Source organism: Neovison vison, chromosome 3 (genome assembly GCF_020171115.1).
Source record: "Neovison vison isolate M4711 chromosome 3, ASM_NN_V1, whole genome shotgun sequence".
In the NCBI taxonomy this organism is placed as follows: Eukaryota; Metazoa; Chordata; class Mammalia; order Carnivora; family Mustelidae; genus Neogale; species Neogale vison.
The window spans coordinates 70,989,419-71,015,194 of record NC_058093.1 but is presented as its reverse complement, the minus strand read 5'-3'; the positions used below and the strand labels follow the sequence as shown (position 1 = coordinate 71,015,194).

Here is a 25,776-nt window from a genome sequence, read left to right as displayed (position 1 = left end):
ACCTTGTTATGCATTCTAGAGTTGCCACATATGCTGGGTCGTGGCCACAAGGAAAAGACATTTGTAGGACATTAATGTTTTTACTTTCACTTTGCTTTTGTTGTTCAAATATAATTTCTATTATTTTTGTTAGTGATTTTAAAACCATTATCACTGATTTGAAAATTCATCCGTACCATGACTCTAATTTGCCTTTCTAATTTGTGTACCATGTCTTTTCTGTCCTGCGGGCCTACCTTTTCAGTTACCAAAATTCTGCTGCTAGGCTTCCTTTAACAGTTTTTCATTCAGAAAGATCCAATGTGCCTGGGTGGCTCGACTCTTGATCTCAGCTCAGGTCTTGCCTCAGGGTCATGAGTTCAAGTAGCATCCCCCTCCTCAATAAATAAATAAATAAATAAATAAATAAATAAATAAAACAATCAACCCTACTGGCTTAAAATGCACATTTAGAAAGAAATGAGAAAATGGCAGTCACACCCAGTATGGGAGCCTAGGAGCTAGGCAAAGGAGCCTATCTCACTGACAAGCCAAGAAGCTTAAAGCTCTGACTCCCCTGGAATTTTCTGGGAGTTGAACAAGCAAGTTCAGTCCCCAGCAAAATGAATTATTATGTGGTTGCTTTTTACTATATTACTCTAACAGATAAGAGAAAGCATATTTTGGGGTGGTAATGCTCAGGTAGCAGAAAATACTTTAGGGACTTCCTGTTTACTGGTTATTTTAGCTCTTATTTTGTTATTTTTTTAGAATTCTTAGATAAGACTCACTAGTGGCAGCTGTTGGAAGAAAGTTGTTCATAGTATTACTTTTTAAAAAAAAATTTGTATTATGCTCAGGAAAACATGATCTCAAATGAAAGAATCCCCAAGTAACAGAAACAAACGTAGACTGTTCTGTGCGTTGGGGAATGAGTGAGACTTGGGATCAGGTTTGAGTGTTAAGTAACTGAATAAGACGTGACAGTTCCTTACGCAAAATAGATGGTTCTTTTTCTCCCACGTTCAAGAAATCTGGAAGCATTTCAAGGCTGGTGTGGCCCTTTTGAACAAGGTGAGAGAGTCAGACGAGTTCCATCCTGTTGCTTTCCTGTGTGAGGCTTCCTGGTTTATCTCATGGTGGCACCAGACTTCGCATCCACGTTCCAGCTGATAAGGCAGAAGCGGTGAAGATTCGTGCCATTTTCCCTTAATTCTCATTGGTTCCTCCTGAAAGCAAGGCCAGGTTCACACCTGAAGGTCAAAGGGCCTGTGGAGGAAGATACTGGAAGACTATCAGTCTCTGATGCAGAAGTTTAAGATGAGTTTTTGGTCAGATTTTGACTTAGAGGCAGGTTGTCCCTTTTGAAAAATAGTAAAAGCTGGGTTTTCTTTCCCTCCACACCCACACCCCCCCCCAACCCTGCCTGCTTCATTACACCTCTCCTTTTGTTGATAGTCCCGGAAGAGAATGTTTTGTGATGGGTTCAGAGGAGCCTGTTCTCTCTAAGTTGCCAGAGCTATCTCATCTAGTAAGGATTCAGTTCCACTGCAGTTATGTTTGTGTGTTTGTTTTTCTAATCAAGTTTTGTGGGTTTTTTTCTTTCCAAAATAGAAGTACATAACACTTTTACATAGTCACTGGTTAGGTCAATGAAACATTTCATTGATTTTATGAACTACTGTGGGAGAGGAGCAATATTTTTTATTTCATGGAGCTGAACTTTGGAGTGTTCTAAATTATTTTTATTCTCCTGCTAGTAGAACTAACATATCTTAGAAATGTCTGTGAAAAATTCATATATATATATATATATATATATATATGAATCTCATACACATATACACACACACACACACTAACAACCCCACAACCCCTCCCAGGCGCACACACACAGATTTCTTTATTTCTTTAAAGATAATTTTGTTGGGGCCCCTGGGTGGCTCAGTGGGTTAAAGCCTCTGCCTTCGGCTCAGGTCATGATCTCAGGGTCCTGGGAGCGAGCCCCACATTGGGCTCTCTGCTTGGCAGGGAGCCTGCTTCCTCCTCTCTCTCTCTCTGCCTACTCCTGATCTCTCTGTCAAATAAATAAATAAAATCTGAAAAAAAAAAAAAGAAATCTTCTTTTTAAAAAAGATAATTTTGTTATGATCCTAAGACAAATATCAGTATTCTGTCATTTATCCTACCAGTTGTTTAACCAACTGAGCCACCCAGGCGTCCCGTATCCTACCAGTTGTTTAAATAGTACACTTCTGCCCTGCCCAAATACAAAAGAACGAATGCGTGTTCTCTCAGATTATAATGTAAAAAATAATAAAAATTCAGTAAGTATGCAAAGTGACTATTCCAAGAAAAACTATGTTTCCATTCTCCAAATTTGAGTGGATTTCAGAAATTGGAATATCCATTTTGAGTAAGAAAGATTCTTTGAATAAGCACAAAGTTCCAAATAATTATCCAACTTTGTGTAGTGAGATTTTGCCAGATCACAGATTTCAGAATTTCATAACACACCAATTTTAGAATTCGCCAGAATATATTGATAGAAAATGGGAAAAGAAAATGTCTTCTTTCCTTCCTTTTTCCCTCTCCTATATTTTCAGATTTACTTATAAACCATTTTATTAAAGTATATATGATTTGAATATTGATATGAATTTATCGTGTAGATAAAGTATGATTTATATCATTATGTGATATTATATATGTGGTTGGTGGTCTACATTAAAATTTAACTAATTGAGCCTGACAGCTGACCAACAAATATGAGTTTTGAAAATTTATTGATAAGCAGAATTAGATACAGTGATGTTAAAAGTAGATAAATGTTAAATTCCCGCACTTCCCTAATTAAACAGCCCTCCCGGCCCCAACCAAATGTCACCTTCCAACAGTGTTTAGAAAGAAATGATAAGTTGGTGACAATATATCTTGAAAATAGAAGGAAATCAAGTATGTGCTTATGATTGGGAAGAGAGAAAAGAACACAGATGAAAATGTGAAGAAAGTTTGTGTTTTTTTCTTTTATAAACTTAATCTTTGTTATTTTCAATATAGAGGGAAGTCAGTGAGTTCTGTTGCAGTATCCAGTTCTGTCTCAGGAATATAAACCAGGTTCTTTATACTCTCCTGGGGCAGGCAGACATTAATTAATTAATCATTAATTAACCAGTTTAAAAATCATATATAAAAGAGTATGGTTGGGTTTGTTTTTTTTTCATTTTAGATTTGGCTTTAGTGACTTTTTAATTTTTATCTTAATTTTTAATTTTCCAACTTATATGTGTAAAATATAGTGAAGCCCCAAAATAGTTAAGGACTCTATAAATGTCATGTAAACTTCACGGATATGCCTTTAGAGTCTAGTATAGGTGTTGTTTTTAATTAATTGGTAAAGCCTTTCATTTTCCCCTTGCACCAAAAATGTTTCAATATTGAGATTTCAGTCACATTCATTTCTCTGTTGACTGAAAACATAACACGTTCAGCTTTCCACTGTCAATAAAAATAAATAATTTCCATGAGTTGCTCAGAGGGGAAAATGGAAACTTTTCATATATACTTACTAATTATAGTAGAAACTTTCAGATTTCAGAAACCTCCTCTGTCATGGATATGGATGAGTGTTTTCAAATAGCCACATGTACAATATATAGATTAAGAATAATAACTTCCTGTATGTCCTGTATGAAGAATTATATTTGGATTTACTCGAAAAAGAACAGTTATTAATTTATCTCAATGGATTGTCTTTTTGGTACTCCTAATCTATACCCTCATTTTCCTGAATTACATTTATATACACATACAGGTATTTTTTTAAACCTCTTAATTTTCAAGTATAGATTAAGTTATTGCTTACTTTGTGCACATTGTTGTACATCAGATCTCTAAACTCTCATATTGCATGACAGAACTTTGTACCTGTTTAATGGTGACTCTCCCTTTCTCCCCATCCCCCCTTCTGCTGGCAACCACCAATCTCCTTTCTGTCTCTATGAGTTTGATTACTTTAAATACTTCCTCTAAGTTAAATTATGCAGTATTTGCCTTTTTGTATTTGGCTCAGATTATTATTATTTTTTTATCCATCATCCTTAGATGGACCTTGAGGTTGCCTTCACATTTTGCCTATTATGAATAATGCTGTAGTGTTCATGGATATGCAAATATCTCTTGGAAGTCTGTTTTCAGTTCTTTTGAATATATACTCCAAAGTGGGATTGCTGGGTCAAGTGGTAATTGTATTTTTAATTTCTCGAGGAACCTCCAGACTGTTTTCCATAGTGGTTGTACCATATACAGTCCCACCAACATCGCACAAGGGTTCCAATTTCTCCATATCATCATCATCAACACTTGTCATTTTATTTTACTGATAGTGGCCATCCTAATAGGTATAAGGTGATACTTCATTGTGGTTTTGATTTGTATCTCACTGATTACTGAAGTCGAGCATCTTTTCATATGCTTGTTGGCTATTTGCATATATTCTTTGGAGACTGTTTATTGAAGTCCTTTGTTTAATCAGGTTATTATTTTTTGAATTGCGCTTTATGGGTTCTTTTTATATTCTGGATATTAACCTCTTATTTGATAAGCAGTTTGCAGATATTTTTTCCCCTTCCATTGGTTGCCTTTTCACTCTTTTGTTTCCTTTGCTGTGCAGAAGTTTTTAAGTTTAATGGGGCACCTGGGTGGCTTAGTCATTAAGCGGCTGTCTTTGGGTCAGGTCATGATCCCAGGGTCCTGAGATCCAGCCCCATATCGGGCTTCCAGCTTATTAGCAGGAAGCCTGCTTCTCCCTCTCCAGCTCCCCCTGCTTATGTTCCCTCTCTCACTATCTCTCTCTGCCATAAATAAATAAAATCTTTTTTAAAAAGTTTTTAAGCTTGATGTAGTCCCCTTTGTCTCTCATTGTTTTTGTTACCTGTGCTTTTGGTGTTAAAACCAAGAAATCATTGCCTGTTCCACTGTATGAAGCTTTCCACTTTATTTTCTTCAGGAGTTTTATAGTTTCAGGTCTTACATTAAGTCTTTAATCCATTTTGTGTATATGGTGGTATAAGATAAATGTCCATCTTCATTCTTTTGCATGTGGATATCCAGTTTTTCCAGCACCATTTGTTGAAAAGACTATCCTTGCTCCATTGTGACACCCTTGTCAAAGATCATTCAACATACATGAGGGTTTATTTCTGGGCTCTTCATTCTGTTCCATTTGCCAATATGTCTGTCTTTAGTGTGGTTACTGCTTATTTATTTTGTTCATATTTTCAAAAAACCAACCCTTAGTTTCACTGATTGTTTTTCAGTTGTTTTAAATTATTTTGTTTATCTTTGTTTCAGTCTTCATTTCCTTCCTTTTATTAACTTTGATTTTAGGGTTTTTTTTTTTTCCCTCGTTCTTGGAGGTATAAAGTCAGGTTGTTGATTTGAGATCTTCTTTTTCAGTGTAGGTGTTTATTACTATAAACTTCCCTCTTAATACTTTGTGTTTTTGTTTTTATTTATTTCAAAATACTTTTTAATTTCCCTTGTGATTTCTTCTTTGGCCTGTTGGTTATTCAAGAGTAAGTCGTTTCATTTCTAAATACCTGTGAATTTTCCAATTTTCCTACTACTGTTGACTTCTAGTTTCATTCCATTGTGACTAGAAAAAACACTTGGTATGATTCCATCTTCTTCAGTTTGTCAAGATTTCTTTTGTGCACTAATATGTAATATATCCTGGAGAACAGTCTCTATGTGTTTGAGAAGAACACGTATTCTGCTTCTGTTGAGTGAGTGTTCTGTATATGTCTGTTAGGCCCTTTTGGTATGTAGTGTTGCTCAGGTCCTCCCTTTCCTTATTGCTGTCTGGTCGTTTTATCTATTGAAATCTTTTACTAACATGGTGTTACCATCTGTTTCTTCCTTCAATTCTGTGAATGTTGGCTTCATACATTTGGGTGCTGTGGTATTAGGAACATATATACTTAATAATTGTTATATCTTACTGGTGAATGGACTCTTTTATCATTACGTAATGACTTTGTCTCTCTGTCTCTGCTCGGTAGGGTGCCTGCTTCCTCACTGGATCCCAGGACCCTGAGATCATGACATGAGCCAAAGGCAGAGGCTTAATTCACTTAGCCACCCAGGCACCCCTTGGCCATTTTTGACTTAAAGTCTGTCTGATAGAAGTATGGTCAACTTGTTCTTCAGATTACTATTTGGATAGAAAATCTTTTTCTATCCTTTCATTTTCACCTTATGTGAAGTGTCTTTTAGCACTCATTGTCTTTTGATTGGGGAGTTTAATCCATTTATATTTCAAGCAATTAGTAATAGGGAAGGACTTAACTGTTGGGATGTTAATTGTTTTCTCTGTCTTACAACTGCTTTTTCTCTCTTGCTGCCTTTGTTTCATTGATGTTTTTGTGTAGACATGCTTTGATTCCTTTTTCATTTTCTTATTTTTTTTATTTTTTTATTTTTTTAGAATTTATTTACTTATTTGACAGGGGGAGAGAGAGCACAAGTTGGGGAAACAGCAGACAGAGGGAGAGGGAGAAGCAGGCTTCCTGCTGAGCAGGGAGTAGGATGATAGGGCTTGATTCCAGGACCCTGTGATCCTGACCTGAGCTGAAGGCAGACGCTTAACCACTAAGCCACGCGGGCACCCCCCCTTTTCCATTGTCTTTTATGTGTTTGAGTTCTTGTGGTGACCATGAGGCTTCCATGAAACATCTTGTAGTTATAACATAAAGCTATTTAAACTTAACTTCAGTTGTATACAAAAGCTCTGTTATATCTCATCACCTCCACTGACATTACCGATTTCACAAATTACATCTTTACATGTTGCGTATCCATTAACATAGTGTCATAATTATTTTTATGCTTTTGTCTTTTAAGTTCTATATCAGAATTAATAGTGCTATACACATAACTGTTGCGGGGTTACAGCATTCTGTAGCTGTCTCTATAGTCACATCTATCAGGAAGCTCCACGTGTGTACATGCTTTCATGCTGTTGTCAGCTGTCCTCCTGCTTCAACTTGCGGTCTTCAGCATTTATTATTTAGAACAGGTCCAGTGACAGTGAACACCCCCAGCTTTTGTGTAGCTGGGAAAGATAAAGCTTTTGTTTATTTCCTTCATTTTTGAGGGACATTTTTACCAGATATAATATTTTTAGTGGCAGTATTTTCTTTTTTTCTTCCAGCGATGTGAATATATCATGCAATTCCCACTGGCCTGTAAGGTTTCTGCTGAGAAAGCTATGGAGAGGATCATGGAAGCTCTCATGTACATGACGAGCTTTTTTTCTTGTGCTGCTTTTAATAGTCTGGCTTTGACTTTTGACACTTGGATTATAATGTGTCTTGGCATGAACCTCTTTTAGGTTCATGTTGGTTAGAGTTAGTTGCATTTCTTCCATTTGAATATCCATTTCCTTTCTCTGATTTGCCACATTTTCAGTCATTGTTTATTCAGATAAGCTCTTTGTCCTTTTCTCTTTGTCTTCTCCTTCTGACCCAAGTAATACATATCGTGGTCCATTTGATGATCTACTGTAAGTCTTTTAGGAGTTTCACTTTTCTTCATTCTTTTTGTCTTTGTTCCTCTGTCTCAATAATTTCAAATGACTTGTCTTCAATTTTGCTGACTCTTCTGCTTGATCAAGACTGACGCTGAAACTTTTTTGGAATTGAATAAACTTGACATGTAACATTGTGTAAATTTAAGTTGTATAGTGTATTACTTTGTTAAATTTATATATTACAATATAATTGCCATGATAGTGATATTTATCATATTACATCAGGACAGTACAGTGCAGTAGATCTCTATGGCTTATTTACTACTCATTACAAATCGTATCCTTAAACATGGTCAGTCTTACCCCTTGCTTTTTATCTCCTGGAATTTTTTAGATTCTGCGTATAAGTGATATCGTACAGCATTTGTCTTTCTCTGATTTATCTCACTTAGTGCAATGTGCTCAGGGTTTGTCCGTGTTGTCACAAATGGCAGGATATCTTCCTTTCTCATGGCTGAATAATATTCTGTTCTGTATGTGTGCCACATCTTTTTTATCCATGTATCCACTGATGGGCATTGGGTTGTTTCCATATTTGGGCTACTGTGAATAATGCTGTGATCAACATGAAAGAGCATGTATCCCATTAACATCCTGTTTTCATTTCCTTTGGGTATATATCCAGAAGCCAAATTGCTGGTTTGTATAGTAGATCTATTTTTAATCTTTGAGGAACCTCTCTATTGTTTTCTGTAGTGGTTGGACCATTTACATTCTCACAATCAGTGTATAAGAGTTCCCTTTTCACTACATTCTCACCAGTACCTGTTGTCTCTTGTCTCCTTGATGGTAGCCAAGTGATACTTCATCGTGGTTTTTTGCATTTCTCTGATGGTTAGTGATATTGAACATCTTTTCATCTGTCTGTTGGCCATTTTGATGTCTTCTTTGGAAATACGTCTTTTTAGTTCTCTGCTCATTTTTTTTTAAAGATTTTATTTATTTATTTGACAGAGAGAGATCCCAAGTAGGCAGAGAGGCAGGCAGAGAGAGAGGAGGACGCAGGCTCCCTGCTGAGCAGAGAGCCCGACATGGGACTCGATCCCAGGACCCTGAGATCATGACCTGAGCCGAAGGCAGCGGCTTAAGACACTGAGCCACCCAGGCGCCTCTCTCTGCTCATTTTTAAGTTGGATTTGTTGTTGTTAAGTTTTATGAGTTCTTTATATATTTTGGATATTAATCCCTCATTCGATAGGTGGTTTAGAAAAATTTTCTCCTGTAGGTTGTCTTTTTATTCTGTTAATTGTTTCTTTTGCTGTAGAGAAGCTTTTGAATTTGATGTAGTCCCATTTGTCATTTTTGCTTTTGTGGTGTATGCATTTGGTGTCATGTCTGAAAAGTCATTGCCAAGACTAGTATCAATGAGCTTCTTCCCTATGTTTTTTTCCTAGGAGTTTAGGGTATTAGTTCTTATGTTCAAGTGTCTGATCCATTTTAAGTTAAGTTTTATTAGTTGTGTGAGATGGGGTTCCAGTTTCATTGTTCTGCATGTATTTCTCTAGTTTTTCCAGTAACATTTGTTAAAAAGACTGCCCTTTCCTCTACTGGGTATTCTTAGATCCCTTGTTGAATATTAGTTGACCAAACTTTTCTAATTATTCTTTAGCTCCAAAATTTGTTTGGTTGTTTTTAATGGTTGTTTCTGTCTCTCTGTTGATATTCTCATTTTGTTCATGCATCATTTTACTGATTTTATTACATTTAATTGTCTAACTGTGTTCTCTTTTAGATCATTGAGCTCTTTAAGGGAATTATTTATATTCTTTGTCATGTAATTAATAGAACTCTGTTCCTTGGGGTTGGTTTCTGGGAATTTGTTTTGTTCCATTGATTGAAACATATTTCACTTGTTCTTTATGTGGTTTGTTTTTGTTTTTTTTCCCCTGAGTTTTTTGCATTTGTAAATGCACCTACTTCTTCCAGGCTTTATGGACTGCTTCATACACAGGACGACTTCACCAGCCAGCACAAGTATAGATTTTGAAGGCCTCTGACACCTTTGGAGGGGGAGGGTGTGTGACTCTCAAGGCTGTATACATGATTTTTCAGTTAAAGAGGTTTTCAGGACCTTGTAGTCTTTTGTACCATCTGGTATCTGTCTGTGGCACTGCAGGTTCTTGGGAGCCATAAGAGCAGGCTGCCCTGTTCTCCTTGTTCCCACTAGCCTCCAGGCTTCTGAAGCATCCTGGCTCCCCAGAAGCTTCCCAGATCAGGCAAGATAGATACCATTCCCTTGGGAAACTTGCTGAAAAGCCAGAACATTGGACATATGCCCCTTCTCCCTTCTGAGAGAGAAGCAACAAGTTGGGCACCTTCTCCCAATTGCCGCAAGCCGTGCCAGCCCATCTGTGGCCCTGCGGGCTTTCGGATGCTGTGGCAAGCTGCTCCTGTTCTCCCTTGCTTTCGGAACCCTCCGGGCATCCAGACCGTGCCAGTCACCTTAGCACTTGAATCACATGAGATAGTAACCAGTCCCTTGAGCAGCCCTCCAAACCACCGCAATGTTCCACTCTTTTCCCTCCACACCCACCCTTAGGGGAACAACCACAAGCCAGGCTGAAACTGTTGTCTTGGGGAAGAGGCAGTCATAGATAATATGAAATGGCCCTTCTCACCTGTTCCAGTGAGGCTTTCCTGGACTTTGCACTTGCTGGCGGTACTGCAGGTTCTTAAATGGGTTCTGGAGTTTTCATAACAGAATTTTTGTCTGTATGTTGTTAATTCAGTGGTTCTGTGGAAGAAGGGGGGCTAGGACTTCCTTTTCATCCATCTTGCTCTTATCTGTCTTTTCTATACATTACCCTGATTAAGTATATACTGAATGTTTCTTCTGGCTTCTCATTCCATCCCTACCCCCCCTTGAATCGTCCTATCCTCCCTGAGGCTAGTAACAGATCGCCTGTGAATATCTCATGATGTTCTTAGGCTAAAATAGCTGCCCTATGGCTCTTGTCATTGTTCTGAGTGAGTGTTTCTCCATCCTTCTGCTCCTCATCTGCTCATTTCGGGCAGTTGTGTTAGCTTTTGGCCCTGCTCCTGTTCTCAGTTGTGGTCATTTTCCAGGCTACAGATTGACTCATCCTGCTAGGTCTTTCAAAATTTTTCTTTACTTCTCTTTCTTTTATTTTTTAAAAGATTTTATTTATTTATTTATTTGACACACAGAGAGAGAGAGTGTGTCAGAGAGCACAGGCAGGGGGAAGAGCAGAGAGAGGGGAAGCAGGATCCCCACTGAGCAGGGAACTCAATGCGGGTCTGGATCTCAGGACTCTGGGATCATGACTGAGCTGAAGGCAGACACTTAATGGACTGAGCCACCCAGGTGTCCCTCAGAATTTTTCTTAAGGGTTCCATTAGATGTTTGCTGCCAGGTTTTTAGGATCACTTAGAAATCTATTCATGACTCAGGTCTTTTTATTTTTAGGGATGGTACCTAATGTGCAAGACGATATTTGAGTTTCTACTGAATACATTTATGCCTGGTACTGTTGATCACATGGTTATTCATTTATTTTGGGAAAAGCTCTTCACATGTTCCCAGAGTATAGCTAAAAACAAGTTACCACCTACAGTTATAATCTATTTACATGTCTGTCTTCTTTACAAATGAGTTGACATCTTCCAGGGCAGGAACTAAGTCTTCTTGGTTCCCTTGAACCTCCTGCACTGCTTGGTGTATACTGGCTTATTTTTCTACTATTATTATTTTAAATTTTTATTAAGATTTTATTTGACAGATCATAAGCAGGGGGAGCGGCAGGCAGAGGCAGAGGGAAAGGGAAAAAAGCAGGCCTCTTGCCAAGCAGAGAGCCCAATGTGGGGCTCCATCCCAGGACCCTGGGACCATGACCTGAGCCAAAGGCAGACAGTCAACCAACTGAGCCACTCAGGCACCCCAATATACTGGCTTATTTAATAAAATTGCATTGCAGAATTATCAGATTGCCTGCCTTTGATACAGTTCTTTGTATAAGTAGGAACTAAAGAACCATTTTTCGTTCTCTTTACTGCTCTTATCTAAGGACCTCTTAACTTAATACATATTTGTGATTCTTTTGCCATGTCCCTCTAAAAGAAAAATAACTCAGTTATTGGGCTTCTGATGATCTTTTTGACCCTATGATTTTATTTTATTTTTTTTTTTAAAGTATTTCTTTTTTTTTTTTTTTAAGATTTTATTTATTTATTTGTCAGAGAGAGAGGGAGAGAGAGCGAGCACAGGCAGACAGAGAGGCAGGCAGAGGCAGAGGGAGAAGCAGGCTCCCTGCCGAGCAAGGAGCCCGATGTGGGACTCGATCCCAGGACGCTGGGATCATGACCTGAGCCGAAGGCAGCTGCTTAACCAACTGAGCCACCCAGGCGTCCCGACCCTATGATTTTAAATCAGCATATATGATCTGTGGTTCAGAACGTGCCTTTACAGTCAGACTGTTCTAGATATATTCAGACTCTGGTTCCAGCATTTTCTGTAAAATTTCGGGCAAATTACTTACCTCCCTTAAGTCTCAGTTTCCTTATCAATAAAATGAGGGTGTAATAATACCTCATACTATTGGAAGGATTATTTGGGAGAAGGCATGCATAATACCTAGCACAGAACATTCAAAAATGTTAAACAGTATTGTAAAAATGAACATACATAGGGGTGCTTGGGTGGTACGGTCGGTTAAATGTGCAACTCTTGGTTTCTGCTCAGGTTGTGATCTCAGGTCATGATACTGAGTCCCCAGTAGGGCTCCACGTGGAGGCTGCTTAAGACTCTTTCTCCCTCTGCCCCTGCCCCTGCCCCCATTTGTGTGTGTACATGTGCACACTCTCTCTTTATTTTTTTTTTTTATGATTCTATTTATTTATTTGACAGAGAGAGATCATGAGTAGGCAGAGAGGCAGGCAGAGAGAGAGAGAGGAGGAAGCAGGCTCCCTGCTGAGCAGAGAACCCGATGTGGGACTCGATCCCAGGACCCTGAGATCCTGACCTGAGCCGAAGGCAGCGGCTTAACCCACTGAGCCACCCAGGCGCCCCCACTCTCTCTTTCAAATAAATAAAAAAATCTTTTTAAAAAATGTGCATATAGTGCATTACATTTTAAGCCTTTTGCTTATTAGTCATTAAAAGTCAATGATTTGCAACCAGGGCCATGTTGGTAATTCTTTGTTTCCAATTGCCAGGTTGATTATATTTGATGTTTATATCTTAATTAGATGTAATTGGCTATTTAAGAACAACCCTAGAAACAAGAAAGCAATTATAGATTTCTTTATTGCTCTTCTGCAGCCTGAAGTCCTGGTCTAGTTGCAGTTAAAATCCAATGAGAACAGTATCCATTAGTTTAAAAGTGATGGTTTAGAAAAGCTGAGACATCCAAACACAAAAAGAATATATGCTGTATGATCCCATTTACATGAAACAGTAGAAAACTATAGTTCAAGAAAGGAGGTAAGTGGTTGAATAGGACAAGGAAAAAAAGGATAGGCCACAAAAGGACATGAGGATACATTGGAGATGTTGGAAATGTTTTGAATCTATGTAGAATCTGCACATTGAAATGTGCACTTCAAATGGATGTGGTTTCTTTTATATAAACTATATATGAATAAATTGATTTTTTAGAATGAGGCATTTTTATGATCCATTTTATTTAGTAATTTCTGATTCTTAATCAGCACTAGATAATAAACTTTAAGGTTTATATTTAGTCAAATTTAGGCTTACCTCTGCTGCAGTAACATCTTACTTGTTTGGAAGTCAAATTGTTGGCCACCTCATGTCTCTAACACACAGCAGAAGGCTGGAAATCAGGAGAAATGTCCTTGAGTGGCTACATAGCTGCCACGGAGCCCATGTGTTGAGTGCAAAGGAATGGTCAGTAATTCCCATTAGAGCCTGTTTAACGTAATTTTATATAAAATATTAATAAATCCTATCTTTTCCCCAAGCTTACAGCCAATACAAAGTAATAAATTAGAAGGTGAACACAGGTGGTAATGTGCAAAGAAGATTTAAAAATAGAAAACTGGATTTAAGAACTTCAAGTTCAATGACTGGGGGCAATGTAGATCCAGGGAAAGGCTGACTCAATACACTACAATAGGCTGTGGGATATTTCTGTATTCAGACACTAGAATTTTAGTCATGTATTCATGACAATGAACTTTAATGTTAAGAAAATATTAAAGTGTATTATTATTAATAACTTTAATATTTAAAATATTACGTTACAGTCCCTGTGTGATACTTAGAATTGTATAGTTTATACAGAAACAAATAAAACATTTTGTTGTTTAAGAGAAATAGTAGGAATCTGTAAAACCTATATATGAGGGGTGCCTGGGTGGCTCAGTGGATTAAGCCTCTGCCTTTGGCTCAGGTCATGATCTCAGGGTCGTGGGATCGCGCCCCACATCGGGTTCTCTGCTCAGCTGTGAGCCTGCTTCCCCCTCTCTGCCTGCCTCTCTGCCTACTTGTGATCTCTGTCTGTCAAATAAATAAATAAATAAAATCTTAAAAAAAAAAAAACCCTATATATGAACATGTGGGTGTGTGTGTTTATGTACTTATGTGTACATATACAAGCACGCACACACATATAGAACTCCATGCTCTTGTAAATTTCTATCACAGTGTGACTTTTTATCCTGAACTAGTAGACTCTTGGAAACAAGATTTTAGTAAGCTGTTAGTGGGACTAATTACCAGCTCTTGAAGAAGCCAAGTCTGTTGTTAATTATACTAATATACTGATCATTTCTGGACCTATTCTTGTTTTAAAAAGATTAAAATGTGTCTATAATACTTTTCTGTAAGTAAGCACATCCACTTATTTATTGGCTAGAGATACTTTGGTTTCTCTGATAGTAAAATGAAAACAAGGTAGGAGAAATCATTATAATTGGTTCACTGCATGAGAAGTTATTTTTTTATTTATTTACTCTCAGTTATCAATATAAAAAACATTAGAGCTCTACATTACAAGCACTTTATTGCAATAATTATCACAAAATTAGTAATCTGCTTATATTTGGGCAATTCTATGTTACATGTATTTTTTAGAGCAGTTATTTTTTATTTTGGGGATTTTTGTTGTTGTTGTTGTTGTTACATTCAGCTGGCCAACTTAAGGGGAAGTATTAATGGAACCTTTACTAATTCTGTTCAGCAGCCACTTAGTTAGGGTCTACTATGTGCCAGCACTACGCCAATCTCCTTTGCTTTCAAAGTAAAACTAGTAACTGATTCTCAAGGGCCTAGGACTTGCTAAAGCATGGACTTTTTCTTATAGGCAGTAATGAACCATTACAATTTTCAAAAGGAAAAATAGTGTGATAAGATCTTTCTCGGAATGAACGCTCATGGCTGTAGGCAGAATGGGCAGAGTCTGCATAGATTCAGAAAGATCAATCAATACAAGTTTAAATGTACAGGGAGATTGAAGAATCCCAGATAATTCTGAAAGTTTCGTCAGGGTTGACTGTGTGGGTGGCTGTTCCTTTAAGGGATGTTTGAGAAGGAATGGTTTTCTGAGGAGATGACAGGATGGATTAGTTTGGTTGGGGACCTGCTGATCTGGCAGTGCTCAGAAATACTGGGGAGCACAGTACACTTGGACTCATGTTGGGCTAGGAGGCTTTCCAGAAAGAGACTAAAAAGCAACTGGTACTAATGCAGAAAAAGAACCATTTTCTTTTAAACAGCGGGTTGAATTTTATTTATTTATTTTTTAGTTTTGTATTGTTTGGAGCTTTGGGGTTGTTTTTGTTGGCCTCTCTATTTTACTGTTTAGGGATTTGAATGTCTTCATTGCTGCACTAAAAATGTGAGGAGGTTGAATTAGACTAGTGTTTCCCAGACTTCCGGCCTCATAGGAATTACCCCGGGATCCTGTTACCAATGCAGATTCTGAATCTGATGATCGGGTGGAGGCTGGGGGCCTGGATCTCCAACAAGCAGTAACAAAGATTATCACAAAGGAGGAAAGGTCTCTTTCCTCTTCAGAGTCTCATCTTTCAGACTTAACACTTTTGTAAAATAAGAGAAGACAGAATTATTGTACTTCACTCATTCAACATACAGTTTTACTTCAAGATTGGTAGATGAGCCAATAGCTATAGGTAAAGTTCACCAAAACACATTATTAATAGCTCTGACAGGCATTATAGTTCAGAAAATTGAGCCATCCTGTCTTCTTCCATATAGGTTTGATTGGGCCATATGCATTTTATTATCTTAACATATTCTCATTTTTAAAATATTTTATTATAATTTAGTTAGCTGTTAAATTGAACAGTACACTGAAATATTAGGTGTGTTTTTGTGATGACACAAAATACCTTTTTTGGAATGACATTGACATATACTTGCTCAAATAAATGATCTTTCCTAACCTTACTGAATCACTGGTCAGATTAAACAGTTTTAATGACTGTGTTACAAGTACAGTATAGTGGTGAATGTTTTTTTTTGTTCATGTTTTTGACTATGACATCCATTAACTTATCCTTGACATTCCGTATAACCATTGTTGTTTAAGAGATCGTGATAGAAATGAGGACGGCTATGAGTTAGGGGTTGGCAAGAATGAGTAAGTATGGGAAGAAGGCATGAATAGGAGAGATTTTATAAATTCCAAGATACAAGGTACTCTTATTAAAATTGTTAACAAAAGAGATTTTACCAGTGAATAAGCTGTTCCCTGAGTTTAAGACACCTTTAAGGCTTGATCGTTTGGGGCTCTATGAAGACTGTTCAGTGAAATGGAACAGGTCATCAAGACTGGTTCCACTCACCAGGCTTTCACTCGAATTGGGTTTCATCACAACAGTTCTGTGAATTGTATCCTAAAGATACACTCACCAGCGCATGATCAAGAAAGAGTCATGGCATTTCATGGAAGTGAAGTTCTAATAACTATAGTTCTTTTGTAAAGAATGGTCACTTATTAGCTTAAGTAAGTTTCTAGGCATTTCCTAAAGGCATCAGTATTCTAAAATGTTAAATTGCTGCAGTATTGCTTTTATTTAAAAAAAAAAAAATGGGGCACCAAAAACCTGAAATCATCATTCATTGGCTTCTAAAGACTTGGGGAGCTATAACTTTATAACAAGAATGTGTCTCTGTTGTCTTTAATTTAAACAACAGCTTGTTTGGGTAGAATATCCTCAGTGTATTTTTTTTCTTACTCTCAACACTTGATGGTAATCCGCTGTCTCTTGGCATTTATTGTGAGTGTCGAGAAGTCTGAGAACAATCTTGCGTTCCACCCCTTATATGAAAGTGACAGTTTCCTGCCTGGTTATCTGAAAAATTCTTTGTTTATTCTTCAAATTTAGTAATTTAAACCAGGATTTGTTTTAATGTTGATAGTTTTTTATAAGCTCATCCATGAAACAGTGTGTTCTCTCAGTCTTGAGACTCAGTTCCTTTTTCCCTTGCTGGAGCATTGCCCAAATTCTATTTCTGAATAATTTTTCTGTTCCATGTGTTGGCATCTCAAGTTGAGGCACAATTTTTATGTTGGATTGTCTTAATCTTCTATGTTTACCATGTACATTACAATTGATTTCCCCTTTTATTTTTCCTTAGCCCTTCATTTGATTATTTGAGCCCTTATCTCCACACCCTTGATTTGCCTTTCAGTTTTGTTGATCCTATTTCCTGTCATTTCTAGTTATTTATTAGATTTGTAGTAATTATATTGGTACTCAATTTTTTTTTCTTAGCTCTGTAATCTCACCTCATTCTTTTAAAAACTCATCATTAAATTTGTTTATTAAATTTATATTCTTTTTTTTTAAACAGACTTTTTAAAGATTTTATTTATTTATTTGACAGAGAGAGATCACAAGTAGGCAGAGAGGCAGGCAGAGAGAGAGAGGAAGGGAAGCAGGCTCCCTGCTGAGCAGAGAGCCCCATGCAGAGCTTGATCCCAGGACCCTGAGATCATGACCTGAGCCAAAGGCAGAGTCTTTAAGCCACTGAGCCACCCAGGTGCCCTTAAATTTATATTCTTAAGGGACTCCTGGGTGGCTCAGTTGATTGAGTGTCCAACTCTTGGTTTCGGCTTAGGTCATGATCTCTGGGTCATGAGATTAGGGCCCAATATGGGCACCACACTCAGCACAATGAGCTTGAGAGTCTCTCCCTCTGTCCCTTCCCGCACTCATGCACACACTTTCTATCTCTCTAAGATAAAATTTTAAAAATATTTAAATTTATATTCTTAAGTTCTATGGGGTAAAGCACTTAGAGGGAATCTGTTTCTGATGGCTTTTTCTTCTAGATTAAATCTTTGTCATTTAGATGCTATATTTTCTGAAACAAATTTATTATACAATAAAACATATGGGATAGTGTGTAAAATTCAAATACAATTTAAAAATTGATGACACATAAATATGTGTAAATCCATAATCCCTGCCACAACAAGATACATTCATGGTGGTCCAGAAAGTCCCGGTATTTGTCTTGCTTGTCATTATCCCCCACTTCTACACAAGAGTTAATGACTGCAGTAGCTTTATAGTTATGTCTTTCATGCTTTCCTTTATGGTCTTACCACCCGTGTATACATATTTTTGTATAATACATTTGAGTTTTGCCTGACTGTGGACTTTATATAATCAGACCATATTGTGTGTATTCTTCTGTGACTTTTTCTTTTTTCTCCACCGTGATATTTGTAAAATCATCCATGTTCTTGCATGTATCTGTTTGTTTTCCTTCCTATATAGTATTTCATTATTAATCAAGGTTCTCCAAAGAGATAGAGTGAACAGGGTGTGTGTGTCTGTACACATACAGAGAGGAGGAGATTTATCAGAAGCCGTTGTGTTACGTGGTTATGGGGACTGGCAAGTCTGAATCTGCAATGTGGGCTGGTAGGCCGAGACATGGGAGGATCGGTGTTGCAGGTAAATGCAAAGGCAGTCTGCTGGAGAATCCCCTTTTGCTCAGCGAGGCCAAGGTGTTGTTCTATTCAGGCCTTGAACTGACCGGATGAGCCCACCTAATTATGGAGATCATTCTCTTTATGCAAAGTGCATTGACTTAAAAGTTTATCTCATCTGAAAATACCCATCAAGCTGGCATATAAAATTAACCATCACCGTATGTGTACTATATTTCTTTCTGTTTTACGGGGGATATGTAGGTTTTAGGCTTAGGCGTTTAAGAACATTACTGTTAGGGTGTGAGTGTACATGTGTATGTGCCTCCTAATCCATATAATCATATTGTCTAGGACATTATCTAGGAATAGGATTGCTGTGTCATAGGGAATGCATCAGTATGCCAGGTGCTGGTTATATTAGGTGCTCTGTATCCTTGCTGGTACATGGTATGATCAGACTTGTTGGGTTTTACCATTCTGAAGATTTAATTTACATTTGCCAGACTCACTAAATGCCTTCTCACGTCTGCCTTCCGGGTGTGAGCCCGTTGTAATCGTCCACCGTATAGACTTGTGTCCTTCAACTTAGAGGACTTAAATTACCTTTTTGGACTTCCCCTTCTATTTCCTCTGTCTCTGTTTTTAGAGCTCTTATTATTTAGATATTGGACTTCTTGGATTGATCATCTGTCTCATTTCTTTTCTCTATTTTCCATCTTATTGCTCTTCTTGAAAATTTTCTCGACTTAATCTTTCATTTCTTCCTTTGGAGTCCTCATCCGTGCCATCTTCATTTTTTCTATGCATTCTATATTTATTCCTCTTTCATAGTATCCTAGTGTTTCTCCTTCAATTTTCTCTCATTCTGTTTGTCTATCTTTGTTCTTCCTGAGACAGTCTTTCCTCAGATGTCAGGTGGTCCTTGGCTAACTGTTCACATTTAAGTTTACTTGGCACTAAAAAGCTGACTGGTAGTTCTGAGAGCTTGAAAGAAAGCAGCCAAGCAGAGGGTGATGTTTCTATTCTTAAGTCTTTTCAGTTGGGAGGATCAGATTTCCCAGAGCAGAATCTTCCAGTCTCCGCTCATGAAAAGTGCAAGCCTTTTGAGACTCTGGCAACAAAGAAAGCCTGGGGATTCAGTCTTCAAAATGTAAAACTTGCACTTAATTTTCAGGATAGCACCTCTCCCTTCAACTCTTGTCTGATGTCCCTCAGTTCACAACATCCTTGTTTTACTCTATCCAGAAAACAAGACTTAAGTCTTCCACCAGTTTGGGGGAAGGGATGGCACTGGAGACAGCATTGGAGACAGTGGGGGGAATAACTCACTGCTTCTTAAGCAGACCTTCAATTCATTCTCATCTATCAGTTCCACCTTCCAGAGCTTGACTGGTACTGCCTTTAGAGGATTAGATAGGCACATTGGCTTGCCTTGTTCACTGAAGATGATTTACTGTGCCAAGGGAATATATTCATGAGGTCATGTATTTTAATACTTTTCTCCTGTTCCACCATCCAAAACTATAGGACCAGATAGACAACTGTAGTATCCTGACAAAGGTTTCCAATGGAAAAAATATTTTTAAATTGTATGTGGCTATGTTCTCTCTTTCTAAGCCTTTCAGTTTTTAGTATTTAACTCAGTGCCTCATCATGTTCTTGTCTCTCTTTTATCTTTCCTTTCAAGGGTGTATTTACAATTAAATTTATGAGATTCCTGCATTTTATCATTAGATTAGCTTCTCTGACTTTGGTAAACAATACACAGATATGTATTTATGACAAATGAAATTGTTCTTACATGTTGGTTTCTGGAAATAGTTCTAACATTTTATTGTTAACTTAGACAATGTGTTGTGTATGTTTCTTTGTTAAGAGAAAACATGTGTTAACTTGGAGCTTTCCTTTGAAGAGATATTTTCAAATACTTTGACCTCAAATCAGAACTAATTCTTGGTTTTAGAAGAAGTAAAGTAAAATCCCAAAGGCTATTCCTTATACATATTTTCATCACTTTGTACCTCTAGATTGAATTTTTTTAGTACAATTTACTTCTAAAAAAAATACAAAGGATGCTATTAAGGGTTTTGTTCACTGTTTAAAGCTAGATGTTGGAATTATATATTTTGAAATTCATTTGAATACAACTGGGCATAGCATTAAACAGCTTTTTAAAACATGAAAACCCAAACCTGAAATCACTGGAGAAAAAGACATTTCTAGAAAGTGGTAATTATCTGCTACAACAGTAGCAGTTCAAAGCAGATTATCCCAGTCTCTCTTTTCTCTTTGTTAACTACAGTACCACTGTGAAAAAAATGAATTTTGTTGAACTCTAACTGGGTCTAAGAGTTGGTCATATACAGCTTCAAACATGTTCACCAAAGAGGGAACAGCTATAAAAAAGCAAGGGCAGATGCAAGTAATAAATATAAGAAAAGAGGAAAAGGAAGATTTTCCTATAAAAATGGAGGAAAATGGTTTAGTTTTAGCAGTTTTTTACAAATCACTGTCCAATAATGTGGAATTCAGCCCATGTCACCAGAACCGTTTCACATGTCCTGCCTTCAGTATGGATGAGTTGACTGACCTTTCGCCTTTGAATTCAGAGACCTGACTCACAGGCTACTGTGCAAAGACTCATTGCTTCTCCCTTCCTCCCCTCTTTGCTTTCTGCTGTAGTTCCACTCTGTTCAACCAGGTGGTATAAGCTTATTCAGGCACATAGAAGAAATTCACAGAGCGCTTGTCCTTGCCTTGTGTTGACTGTGAAATCGCAGAGATGGTCCTGGACAAGTCATTTGTATTTGCAGTTAGTTTTTCAGCCCCCTCCAATGCAGTCATTCTCTCTTCTCTTTTACGTCATTGTTTGATATGTGTTCCATCATTCCCTGCAGAGGCCTAACAGGGAAGGAGAAAGGGAACTACCCACCATTCATTGAACCTGGGTGTACTTAGTTGTCACTTAAATATGCTTATGTAATCCTCACCGCCATGTGTTGGAGAAAGGTGATGCTATTCCTGGTCTCTAGAGGCAGTATCTGAAGAACGAGTTGCTCAAATCACTCGGCTAAAATGTGGCAGTCCCAGGATTTAAACTTATTTTGTGTGATCCCAAAACCTAAGGTTTTCTATTTAAAACATAGGGCCCCACATTTCCCTTTCCCGGGTCAAACCTTATTTCAATATGCAAAGGTGCTTTTGTACTTGGACGTAAGCAGTAGCTCTGAGACCTTCTAAGCAGTGAGCACCTTCGTTTTCATGGTGTGAGAGAGACTTTGGATTCCCTTGTTTCATGAATCACTCCACAGAGATATAACTCTTCCATGTAAGGGTATACACATTTTTATGATCATTTTTTAGAAATCAAACTAAAGATGAACTCTTTAAAATTCAGCATTTTGGGGCACCTGCCTGGCTCAATTGGTAGAACACGTGACTCTTGGTCTTGGGGTCATGAGTTTGAGGGTAGAGTTTACTTTTGAAAAAATAATAAAATAGACTCTTAAATAAATAAAATTCAGTGTTTCATCTTGTGTTTGTATTGACTTGTTTTTATGTATATCTCTTTCCTATTAAGGTAATCAAGGGAGCAGGAACTTTATTATGAGCCACCTAATATTTACCAGAGTTCTTGGGTGTGTTGTTAAATGTTGCATAAATGACAATCTGTAAGTGATAAATTTTTACAAGGATGGATTCTTTCTTTGCCCTTAGATTTGTCATCTCTCCTTTTATGGCTCTTTTTCTGTCGAAGAAACACATCCATTCCCCATCCTCCTCAAAGATTTTCTATCATGCCTTTCAAATCACAGGAGAGAAGAGGACTCTGTCGGTCTGTGCTGTGATGCTGTCTTTATGTAACTTCCAAAGTGAAAGGAGATACAGGGTAGACAAAGTGTGGAGTTCCGGTAGTAAAAATAATGCAGTTTTCTTAAAAAGTCAATCACAATTCCAAAATGGAAATTCATTTTCTTGTCCTTTGAGGTCAAGTTTTAAATCAACTTTTTATGAGTTATCTTCATTATCTGATCACCTCCCTTAAGACTTAAAGTTTGATTGAACTGGAAACCCAGAGTTGAAGTGCAGTCTCAGGAGGAATTGCGGATTTTGCATAGGGTCTCTTGAAGTTGCTATGATAAGAGAAAAGGACAAACTGACTGACTTAGTCTTTTTTGCCCGCTACCTAGAGGTAGCTAGGAAATCCTCTCCTTGGCTGGATTAGGAGTAGGCCCATTGTGAAGCCTCCTAAACTTCTCTGCTCTTATCAGTCTAACCATCCCAACTCAAGTGACGCCAAGCCTGCCATCTTCCCTTCTGCCTGACAGTCCCATCCTGCTCAGATTTTAGAAGAAATTCGAGTGACAAATGCCTGCCACCACTGCTTGGGTGGTCTTTAGCTTGTCATATGCACTGTAAAATCATAAACCCCTGAAGGAGTAAAATGGCCTCATGTTTCATTGAAGTGACCCTGAATACAATTGAAATATGAAAGGACTTCATGTTAAACAGTATTATGAGTGATTATTGTTGTAAGAATCATAAAGTGGCTTTCTGTATTCATTTTGCAAAACCAGATAGTATGTAGCAAAAAAAAAAAAATTATAAAAAGCAGCCTATTAAACTGAAAAAAACTTTCACATTTAATTTTGGTGTAGAAATCTGACCTTCTAATTTTTTAGACTTATAGTGAAAGTTTACTCAGGAAAAATATGTCTGTAACATTACAGTAAAATGGAGAATGGGAAATTGGAATTATATGGATCATTCACTTGAATATAAATCAAAATATAATTGCTTTTAAAGAACCAAAACATGGATAAATTTTATTTTAGTAGAAGGACCATCATGGATAGAATGTTGGGTTGTAGATTAAATAATTGTTAAAATTCAATTTGAACTACAGAAACAAAGATACCTCGGACCATTATAAAAATGTTTCCTTTTTTAAGGATACATTAAAAGTAGATTCTTAAGTTGCTAAGTCCTGTTCTTCTGGAATATAACCAATACCAGAATAATATTGTTACATAGGTTTGCAGTCCTAATTAAGCACTTTATTTTAGTATAAACAGGGTATTATTTTAGTATTTTAGTTCACCTCTGTTCTGTTTTTGTTATTGTTCTGTGTGTTTGGTTTTTTTTTTTTTTAAGATTTTATTTATTTACTTGACAGAGAGAGATTGCAAGTAGTCAGAGAGGCAGGCAGAGAGAGAGGGGGAAGCAGGCTCCCTGCCAAGCAGAGAGCCTGATGTGGGGCTCGATCCCAGGCCCCTGAGATCATGACCCAAGCTAAAGGCAGAGGCTTAACTCACTGAGCCACCCAGGCGCTCCTTCTGTGTATTTTAAACAATGAAATTAAATATACTTTTTCTGATTTGTTCATTTTTTAATTATGCTCACTTGGGACTGCCTTTGGGAGACCATAATCCTGGCTCTTGGTACCTTGTGGCATCAGCTTTCATAAAGTCAAGAAACAAAATGCTGAAATTATCATAAAACTAAACCATTATTCTCCACAGTTTTTAAAGTATGTCACCAAAACATGACCCAAAGCTGAACAGAATTTCTAGAGTCCAACAGTGACTTCTGTGCCCTATATATACCTCAAATATTTCTTGCTTAGACTCAAAAAAGAGACACAGAAAAATGACTATGTAATAGGGAAGAGCAAGTGATTGACCCATAGCTAGAAATCACAAAAGTATGTTTCTTTCTTTTTAATTAACATATAATGTATTATTTGCTTCAGATATACAGGTCTGTGAATCATCAGTTACAGAATTACCCTCCTGCCTTACTGTATGGCTCAGGGTCTGGAATCCATTCTACTTTAAATGGTTACTGGCATCATAGCTAGCTGAGCCCTGAGTGGAGCTTTCGCACTGAAAGAAACAAACGCTGGGATCTATAGTATGTTGAATATTTTTATTGATCAACTTGAGAACATGTTAATATAGAATTTCATCTGTGATGGAACTGACCAATTGAATAAAGAAGTGTTCTAATAGGATATGAGCTTTATTTTTCCTACAGGACAATGAAGTGGTTTAAAAAGATAAACAAGAACATTTTTTTTTCCTTCTAGAGGAGACGTGCTTCTGGCTAGTTATTCCTAGTTGTTGCAAATTCATTCTTTGTGTGCAAGTGTTTTGTTTTCTATATTCCAGACGATTCATAGAGATATAGCCACAGTTTATTTAACAAAGGAGACACACACAAACAAAGCAATAGTGGGGTTTTTTGTTCTTTTTTTTTTTTTTTCCGAAAGAATTCACTTGCTTACTTTTCTTAAAAACATCTTTCCCATTTCATTGAGGCAGATTTGGAAGTCAAACCAGAAACTTCAGGCTGTACTACGATGGAAAGCACTTCGTTGGGGAGAAGCGCTTTGAGTCCATCCACGATCTGGTGACTGATGGATTGATTACTCTCTATATTGAAACCAAGGCAGCAGAATACATTGCCAAGATGACGATAAACCCAATTTATGAGCACATAGGATACACAACCTTAAACAGAGAGCCAGCATACCAAAAACATATGCCAGTCCTGAAAGAGACACATGATGAGAGAGATTCTACAGGCCAGGATGGGGTGTCAGAGAAAAGGGTAAGCTACCATGAAACCACACTTGATCTTCTTCCGTTCGGGGTCTGTATGAACAAGCCATGACCGCCAGAAGAGGCTGGCTCCACAGAGCTTTGAAAAAGATGTGCATTTTCCCTACTGTCTGGTTTTGGTGGTGCTGAGCTTTGCGTATATCTAATTCTTGTTCAGTTATATCAGGTCTATGTTTGTGTTCCATATTACTTCTTATTTCATCAGTTTCACAGCTTCAAAACTATGTTGAAAAAAAATGTCCCCTGATAAGAAAAAAAAAAAGTTCAGGGCTTTGAGTCAGAAGCATAACTGTAATCCAGAAAAGACAGCTGTATGACACGAGAAGTTGAGGAAGTCGCATAATTATCAAAACTACTTTTTTGTTCCCTTTATACATAGTTCTGTTCTTTAGCAAAATGATACATATCCATACTTTAAAATACCTAGGATTAAATTCAGTCTATCAATAACTATTATACTGTTTCGAGAATCAGTCAGTCCTGAGTAACAGGAGCGTTTATCTCCTTCTGGACTCTTAAAAAGTAATTGAATCAGAAAGATTTATTTTAATTTTAAAAGACAATTTAAGTTTTTCATTTGGCATATCTTGTAATATATTTAAAGTTAACAGTAAGTTTCAGTTCCTTGGCATTAATATTATTTTACTTTGAAAATTGTTCCTAGCTGCTTCCTTATCCCTCAAAAAAAGAGTGA

General features: G+C 37.3%; 1 protein-coding gene across 2 annotated transcripts in view; it reads left to right on the top strand.

Moving 5' to 3' along the window:
• The window catches only part of CHN1 (chimerin 1), a 208,984-nt gene that overhangs the window by 97,187 nt on the left and 86,021 nt on the right, over positions 1 to 25,776 (top strand). For both annotated transcript variants that reach the window (XM_044242376.1, XM_044242375.1), the window contains one exon: positions 24,783 to 25,071. In XM_044242376.1, the coding sequence (XP_044098311.1) occupies positions 24,783 to 25,071 (289 nt within the window). The remainder of the gene's footprint in view (positions 1 to 24,782; positions 25,072 to 25,776) is intronic.